Source organism: Mesitornis unicolor, unplaced genomic scaffold (genome assembly GCF_000695765.1).
Source record: "Mesitornis unicolor isolate BGI_N332 unplaced genomic scaffold, ASM69576v1 Scaffold48991, whole genome shotgun sequence".
Taxonomy (NCBI): Eukaryota; Metazoa; Chordata; class Aves; order Mesitornithiformes; family Mesitornithidae; genus Mesitornis; species Mesitornis unicolor.
The window spans coordinates 1-9632 of record NW_010165357.1 but is presented as its reverse complement, the minus strand read 5'-3'; the positions used below and the strand labels follow the sequence as shown (position 1 = coordinate 9632).

The window sequence follows — 9632 nt, the reverse complement described above, 5'->3', positions numbered from 1 at the left end:
TAAGCACTGAAGATACAACAACAACCACCAACAAAACCACCCTGCAGATTTAACAGCAGGTGCTAGTTTTCATTTGTAAATTTAAAAAAATCTGTACTTAAAACATGTAAAATCTACAGTCACTATGTTTTGATAATGTTGATAACAATTATCATGACACATGCCCTACATACTGTATGCAGCTCTACAATTTGTGGAAAGCAAGAAGCACCTTGTGGAAAACAGTAAGAACAACTGAAATAAAACCTGATACAAGTGACGTTATTTTCCGTATGAAGTCACTTAAAAACATGTGTTGTAAACCTACCTGTTCTCCAGCCACTGTGCGTACTATTGTCTAATAATCAGATCACAACATTTTTATATGTTTGTCTTCTATGGGTTTATTAGAAAAATAAATGCTATCTTTTTGTTCCTCCTAATAGGTTTGAGAATCTTACCTATTTAATGGCATGCTGCCCTAGCTAAATGATGAATCCTGTCTATTGCTTTTCAAATGCACCAACCTTCTCAAAAACACTGGATGGTGTCATCAAACAAAACCTGATGTTCTGAATGATGGTGTCCGTATGCCTCCAGCGTCTTCTATCATGGCGCAGCCAGGCCTGAACAGCTTCATACAGCTCTATCTCTGGAAACCTGCTCAGATGATCATTATCCAAGTAAGACATGAGCTTCTCAAAGCTCAGATATGAAAGGAAGTCAGGTCTGGACATGAGTGGCACAAAATTCTCTAGCAGAAAGGAGTCCAATTTTTCCCTGACTCCTTCGATGTTTACACCAAAATCATCCAGAAGTCTCATAATTTCCGCACAGTTTTCTAAGCAGATTTTAGCTAAGAGAAAAGAGCAGCAAAATTTTACCACCTCTATAAGCTGGACATACATGGCAGCCTGCAGGATTTCATGAACAGTGTTCATACTCAGTTCAATAGTTCCATAGTACATGAATTGGAGGACATGACTGAAGCCTGTAGCTGTCAGACCTTTCAAATGGATTTTGTCCTGATCTCGTTCTCGCATATCAGCTGTGAACATAATCCTGAAGTAATCACTCTGGGTGGCAAGCAGTGCTTTATGGGCCTGAAATTGGTGGTCTTCAATGACAAGTGTGACATCAAGAAGCAATCCCTCCTCATACAGTGCTCTGAATCCAGCAGAGACACTGGTGTCATGGATGGAGGAGCTAAACCCTTCCACGTCCCCTGCCATGAATCACCTGGGGGGAAGAAAAAATAAATAAATAAAAAGAAAAATAAATTCTTACTTCTAATAACATATCACAAGCCCTTCCTGACCAGATAAATCCTGAGATTGTTTTCATTAAGGCTTAGAAGTTTTCACCATTCTTTTTGCTTTCTCTTCAGCTGAAAAAAATCAACTTAAGAAGCAAAATAAAACACAAACTTCAAATATTTCTTCCCCAGAATATTCTCATTTTAAGTAAAGGATAACAAACAAGAATATCTATGCAACACTGCCAAAGTGATTCCTCACTCCAAGCTACTTAGTGGTCAGATAATGAATACACAATGCTAAAAATGTTCTCTCCTCCGCTTCCCCCCACTTAATCTTTCTAAAGAATTTATCTCAGGGGAGCAATAAAACACCCACTCTTGAATATCAAAGGTTTTAAAAAGGAAGCAGAACTTCCCTAACTTCAGAAACAAGTTCTAGTACATCTGTATAAGGTACAACCTAAAAAAAAAAGTCTCTTTAAAAATATATGTCAATTTACTCCAAAGTTATTTACAGGAAACCAAACATTTTCAGAGACACTATTTAAGCTTGTGTGTTTCACTTCTCCTGTAACAACATAATCACTCCCCTCCTTCCCCTGTTTCTTACTATAGGTATAATGAGGTGATGAGATTTATAAAGAGCAAAATACTAAGGCAATACTAAGGCAATAGGAAGCACTGATAAGATCAGGTTGCAATAAATAATATTCTGTACACTGGGTTTAGTGAATTAGCAATTAAGCATTTGAACATTTGCACATGCAGTGTTACTTACACGCAAGCTATAGTCAAACTAAAAAAATCCAAAAAGAAATTAAGGACAAGCAGGATCATATCCTGCTAAAGTTAAACAAATATTCAATTAAAAAAAAGTATCGAAAATATGCAAAATCCAGGAATTTATCAAAACCTCAGTCGGCTTCCTTGGGTTTGGGTTGGGTGAAGTTGCACAGGGCAGCTTGAACCAATCTAACAATTTACCACTAGTCAAAGGGCAACAGCGCACTCCATTCTCCCTCTGTCCTCAGTCTGGGGTCTGAGCCCCTGTTGCCTTTTTTGAGCCACTTCTGGGGCTCACTGGGCTCCTCAAGAAAGCCCATTCAACTCATAAATCTGCCAGAACACTAAATGAGGGCTGGGGGGAACAGAACAAACACCACCGCTCCCCAGCGCACACAAAACTTCAAAACCAGAGAGCTTTCTGTTTTTCAGTAAGCTGACTTGGGACTTGACGCAGCAGAGCGGACGGCAGAAGAACCAAGCGGATGCAGAGGGCAGGACATCACACATGAGCAGGAACAGGGAAGAAGAGTAAGTTCTTCTCTTTTTGGCATTAATCAGCTACCAGAACTGGTTCAACCGTTTCTGTTAACACTCTATCCCTCCTTAACGTACACTGGAACTTTCACTCAGTTATTTGTGCATTTAACTCTGAATTTCCTATAACAATTAAAATTAATGGTTTGGTACTGGCAACCTACATTAAAAGCTAAGTAACACCAGCATTAACACATTTTAAAACCTGCTAATTGTCAAGGTTATAGAACTTGACAGCAGTACAAGGACCCAGAAGTGACTTTAGGTTGGCCGGGCTTCATAACTTCACAGAGCAGTTATGTTACTCCCACTTCCTCAAGCACCACATCCTGACTGCTGCCATTTTAACTTAAATGTATTTTATTAGATTCCATCAACAGAAAATCATCTCCTCTCCTAAATTCATCAGCACACATCCTGGAAAACAAAACTGGAGATACTCTTTGTCTATGCAAACTAAAATGGTGAGTGGGTGTTCGTAGCCACACCTCATGGAATTAGCACTGCTCCCACGCTGTTGGAGCCTGCTGACAGGTTCTGTGCACAACAGAGTTAATGTCAGGAGTGTTCAAGAAAATTAAGGCCTTATGACAGAATTCAAATTCCTGAAAGTAAGAGCAGCAGCAAAAAAACAAAGCTGACAAGCCGATCACGTTCTCGCCAGCGTCCATGATAGCACGCTCCCCTCAATGCCACTGAAGACAAAGAAAATGCAAACCACTCTGGATCTTCTTATTCGGAGTCCCTTACTCCTGAACACAGCACATGCCTACCAGAAAGGAAAATTACCACAAAATATTGTTCTTACCTGTTGCTAATTCCTGCATAAAAGCAGACAAGGAAAGACTTTATTTTACTAACTCTTAGCACCTCAAAAAGAAGCAACAAACTGAAGAGGAAGCATAAAGCCTGACTTTTCAGGATTTTGCTTTCTAATTTGATTTCTGTTATCAAATAAAAGGTAAGCACTAATATTAGCTTTTTTCTTTCACTGGAGCACTTGTAACAGCCCCCACCCCCAGTTCTCTGATGTTTAATAGTAGCTCAGCGCATACTTCAGTCTTTCCTGTTCGAGAGATTTAATGGTCACTTGCCTCTAAATGGCCACCTGTTTTCATAAAATATACAGCAACTTGAAACAACTATGTCTCAATTTTGTTTGAAATTTTCCAAGAGGTTCAAAGGTTATTAGGATTCTCAGATGGTACAACTGTGTAAGTTTCATTTCTTTATGAGAACAACCAAGACACAGCTCAGCTTCAATTCTAAGATAAAAGACCAGACAGGAGAGTTGGAAATTGCAAATATGAGATGGGAGCAGAATAACATAACTATATATTTGAGGGAAAAAAAAAAGGTCAGAAATTAAGTATCATTCCCCAGGTGACCAAAGCAATGTACATTAATCTGAAAATAATGGGATCTCCCATCACACAGGCTCATGCAGGTGGGAATCTCACAGAAGGGATTTCTTTAGAGCAGTACACACATTACTGTGTGCATGAACAACATAGAAGAACCATACCAGTAAGCTCCATACACATACTTGGGTCCTTCTCCTTAACTTGAGAAAGATAATTACATTATAGTCACTCAGCAAATAAAAGGAGAGAAACTTTTATACAGGACGGCTTAAAAAGTCTTCTTTCAAAGCAGCAAAAAAGAAAAGTTGGCAAGTGAAGATAAGCAGAGATACATGGTAGAGGGTCAATGCACCAAATCCAGAGGAGCACTCTATTAAGGATCAAAACAAAAAAATAATACACCAGAACTGGCATCAGAGTCCTGGGAAACAGGAGGGGTGGACCAGGTGACCTCCAGAGGTCCCTTCCGACCTTAACTAGTCTGTGATTGCGATCAAGTTGCTTTACATAGAGATTGAATTTTTTTTTCAACCATCTTTTTAACTGACTAAATAGCAGTAAGGCACACATGCACACAAGCTATTACCCTTCAGTTTTTAAATCTATCAAAAAATAAAGTGTTACGAATAACCAAAGTATGTTAAAAACCCCTGCATTTAGATAACTCCTTCTAGGCTTCTAATTTTCACATGTCCCTAGAACTGGCTATTCTGTAAAAATGTATTAAAACCACAAGTCAGCCACCGAAGTCTACAACGGTAAAAAAGTGCTCAACAGTCTGCAATTATTATTTCAGAATGTTTTAAAAATGTGGGGCTTTAAGTCACTTAATCCTTCTTTTCACATCCCTGCTTACATTATATTTAGTAAATCTACAGTTTTCAATCTCAAAATGTTTTTCCTCCCAAACTGCAGACAGCATTTAATGGATTATTTAAGTAGAGACAAAACCAGCAAGACTTCTCCATAACATCACCCAAGGAAGCTTCAGAATTCTATGAGTGAAGAGCAAAAGACTGCTTGTCTTCCTGCATTAAATAAAGGAGTAAATACCCTTTTTTTGGCATAAAGCCATGCACCGTATCAGCAGACATCTTTTTCTTTACAACACAAAAATGCATTGGCTAGTGCAAATACACAAGGGAGTTAAAATAACACAGCAACTGAGAAACTAGATAGTTAAATGCATATTATGATCGACTGGTAGAAATCTTCATTTCTATAGCTACTATCCTGAGTCAAAAGCAAATAGCAATGTGGTAGTTCAAATATTAAAAAAGCAATACAAAATACTCTCAAATTAAGTCATTTTTTTAAAAGCGTAGCTATGCCATTCCTCCCACACACAGACTTGCGATCTTAGATGTAATTCCATGCACTATTCAAATGCTGCAGCTTATTTCCCAGAGGACAATAACATATCAATTTTTTTTTCATATTTTCCATAAAAATGCAAAATTCAGAGCTAGATTTTCTTCACCCATACAATTCACAATAGCACACTTAATCCTATGGAAGATGTATAGCCTACAGTGGTCTGTAAGAAAACTGGAACAAAAAATTCCAATGCATAGACAATAAAGGGGGAAGAAAAAAAAAAATCTAAGTTGCCGTTCTGCATTGTTCTGCGCATACTGGAGCTGATCAGTATAATGCAGCACAGGAAGTACAATTCTCTGCTGAAAAGCCAAAAGAGAACTACGCTTAACCTTATTAGATTTTCCTGACATTTCTTCCTATTTTAGCACATAATGCATTACAGAGTCTACTCTGCCTTGACTGTAAAACCACTTACTTGGAACACTGATTTCTCATCTTTATTCCGCAGCTGTAACAGAAGTCTGAAAACCCTGTTCCAGACCGCTTTTTCTTGCTAAACAAGGAGAACCTTCTTTCCACAGAGTGTCTGAGGCTCTCAGTCACAAGCAGAAGAAATGGAGTCTAAATGCACAGCCTATTGAGAAGAAAGTAACGGAATACCCAGTCTTGGCTCATACACCGCTCAATTTAAAAATCTATCCAAAAGCAGTACTTCCTGAAAAAAATGCCCTTTAAATAGGTGTCTTTCCGTAATACGCAAGCTTACATGCACTTCCCAGGGACAGAAATGTATTGTTCGAGGAAAGAACTGACAATACTGACTCAAGCTCACCAGCTGAAAGGCAGATTTCTGCTTTCTTTTACTGCAGTTCCTTAATAACTCATTTGAGATGCTGAGACAGAACTAGCAAGTTCCTTTGTTTACAGATTATGAAGTACTTATTCATTTTACCTACCTCATAGAAATTCTGAGAAAGCACCTACGTGAACACAGCTGAACAAATTTTCATGTAATAAAACACGGTACCTACAAGTTACAGGAAAAGAGATTTCACCAGACATACAGGACCATACTTTGGTTACATGAAGTACTAAAAAAGATCTTAAAATCCAGTAATCTGTTCCATCTACCCCATCCCTTCTATCCATCAAATGCATGCATTTAAATGCGAATTTTAAAGTCATTACATATGCTTTATTTAGTGATGTGCATAGCAAAGGCTGCTTTAAGCAGCAGTCTTTGACCCTAATTTTGTTAAAACACACACTTTCCTGCAGAGATGGGAGTTCTCTTCATAGTCGAATGTTATACACATGTATGAAAATACAATACATGGGCATTTGCACATACAAGCAAAACATTCACAACTGCACATATTCATCGCTACAAACCAGGCCTCTGAATGCCATGTACTGCAATGAATGAGAATGCAATGAGTGTATAAATATATGTTTACACAGTATAGATAATATCTGCCCCAAATGAAACCTTTGTTTACATGGTTTGATGCTAAAATGATTAAACCTTGCCTGAACCACCATTTTTCACCATAATTCCCCACTAACAGCAACTGAAGGAATGACGTAAAAGTGAGACAGATCAATAACCAGTAGATATCAGAACTTTCTATTGCTGCAACAATTGCCAATGTAGGAAGCAATGAAACACATCACGTTTGTACATGTTTTATCTAAAATCCTTTAGAATTAACATGCTAAGTTTGGGAAACAATGTATTTTAAACACACTTGTAGGTTCTTGCTAAAGACTTCACCCAATCCATGCTGAGAGTTCCAAAAACATTGGATTATGTTGGGAGCTTAAGGATCACTGTCAGTCAGAGGAACCAGACTGCCAGAACTCCAGAAATTATAACTCGAGTACTCCTGAAAACTGTCCCCACTCCATGAAGAATTTCTTAGGGGCATGGATCTGACCGTGACAGCTCCTCTTACAATCTCTTCGCATGCAGCCACCTCCAAGTGATCTACATCAGATCATCACAACAGTGGCAGTTTTCTAATACATCACTTGCCTCTGAGGTCATTACAGCTACGCCAGATGCAGTATAAGAACGAGTTATGACCAAACATACTAAGACTCAGCATGGACTGTGCCTCAGCTCAGGATGGTTATATGTCACCAAGTATGCTAGAACCCTGCTGAGTAGTCTTTAGCTATCTTCACAGAGCACAGTACTTGGAGTGCTTTTTCCTCTTTTGGTTTTTTTTGGAGACACCTCTAACTCAAGCAGATGTGTTGGTGCTTTCATACACACGTATTCATAATGAATAATTTCTCAGCTCATATTACTCTCTGTTCCAAAAAACTTACACTAGAACCCAGTTTAGTCTTTCTGCACAGAAGGATTCAAATGTTACAAGCACGCACAAACAGAAGATTTGAATAATTCTGGTTTAAAATACTGTTGAAGAGTACAGTTTTCATATATGCTGAATTTAGATGAACATAGTTCCACTATGTGTCAGAAACTTTCCCTTTTACAATACTAGCCACCAGAGAATAAAATATGCTCCCCAAGCTTCAGGATGACTATCAAAAGGATTCTGATGGAAGTACATGCTTGACAAGCATTTTAAGACTGCCAGACACATGCATCAGCCGTAGTTACCTGACCAGTTTAACTTCATCTAACTGAATCTAAACTCAGCTTCTGCCTCATGAATTAACATCAATGAGATATCCATTAGTTTCTCATCGTGTTAGTCCATTATGCGGATGATGTAACTGCACTTCATAGACATTAAGATAGCTTAAACCATTTGCCTAAAAGATCACTGCACCACTACACCTGTACAGAAAAACATGCTCAAATGTAGAGCAAGCTCAGCTCAATGCTCTTCTAGTTACAGTGACTGATTCCAGAAGAGGTGCCCAGTATAAAATATTTTTATTATATCCGCAAGAACGAGAATTGTATTTAACTAGAAAAAAACTTGTACCAATAATACCTAAGAGTTACATGAGGGCAGCACTGAAAACTAGAGATTTGCCACTGCTCTCAAACTGGACAGGAATGCTCTATCCCAAGTGCAAATACTCCTTTTTTACATACATATATAAACACATGCTCGTGGCTTCTGTAATGATTACTTTTTCCAAATGTAAGGAAAAAATTATTAATAAAGAGAGATTTTCTCATCATGAAAACATTTATCAATAAAATCGTGGTGTATTTTATACAAAAGAAGTAGCAAGTTAAAAAATTCTTTGTAGCAAAAATTCTAATCCTACTTTTTTGGACTCTTTTCACATAAATTTTTAGCATAATAATAAGGTAATGAACTACAAGTAATATTTAAGCTATATTAGTAAAAGTAATTTTAATCTAAAATAAGGTAGTTGAAACGATACCTTACAACTGTCTTTTTGTTATTATCTGTGTATTTATTGCTAACTTAGTTAATAGTTCTAGCATCTTCTGAGAAAACTGTATTAATGAGATTGTGCCTTTGGTTCAAGACACACAGCTTTTGACCTCACTGTCAAATGTCAACCTCATTTCTCAGAAAGACAGAAATCTCAAACATACTAAATTCCTACAAATTTCCCTCAAATTGGCAGCTAGATAAATGAAAAAGATCCAGTGACTCCAGTGTGAGCTCAATAGTGATCTCTTCTGCTTTGCTTCCTGAAAGGCAAATCAACACATGTGTAGATCCAAACCAGCCACGGGGTATAATTAAGGAAAGTGAAAGGAGATGAGTGACAGTGGGAAAGTTTATAGGACATGTGGTAGAAACGAAACATGCTGACTAGGTGTTGGAAGGAGAAAGACAGAAAGGATGCTGGCACATGGTGGTATGCTGAGGGAATGTGAGTGTGAACTGGGGCAATGGTGGTGAAAGAGCTGAGTTATTATCTTAGGGACAAGCACACACAACAAAGAAGTCAACAGGAAGCCAGACGTAAGTAGTTCTGCCCTTTTATCCAGTAACAGCTTTATGGTTCCCCTATTCTTCCTCTAAAAAAGGGGGGGAAATTACCCCCCCTCCAAAAAAAAAAACCCACAAAACAAACCACTCACAAATCAACAACAACAAAAAGCCTAACTGTAAAATTTTAAGCCACGTCTAAGTATTTACCAAATAGTTCAAAGCTCCAGCACCAATCCTGGCCGGCAGCCTGCTCGTTCGGCTCCGAGATACGTTTTTCCCCCCAACGCCGCTGATCGCGAAATAGCCATTTTCGGAGCAGGAACTCAGATGACCTACTTCAGCTTGACTCCTTAAACGTTCAGCAGCGCTCTGCTACGACCGAAAGCTCACAGGCCGAGCAGCGCCACGAACGGGGCAGGCGGGCTCAGTTACAGGCGTGCCGCCGCAGGAGCCCGCAGCACCCGGCCCGGGGCCACCGCCAACCCGCGTCCC

The 9632-nt window shown here is 38.7% G+C and overlaps 1 protein-coding gene across 1 annotated transcript; it reads right to left on the bottom strand.

Moving 5' to 3' along the window:
* Positions 1–482: 482 nt before the first annotated feature.
* Positions 483–1213, bottom strand: LOC104548550 (kelch-like protein 15). The gene has a single exon (XM_010194599.1). It carries the CDS (start codon positions 1209–1211, stop codon positions 483–485), a length of 729 nt encoding a protein of 242 aa, XP_010192901.1. The 5' UTR covers positions 1212–1213.
* Positions 1214–9632: the final 8419 nt, after the last annotated feature.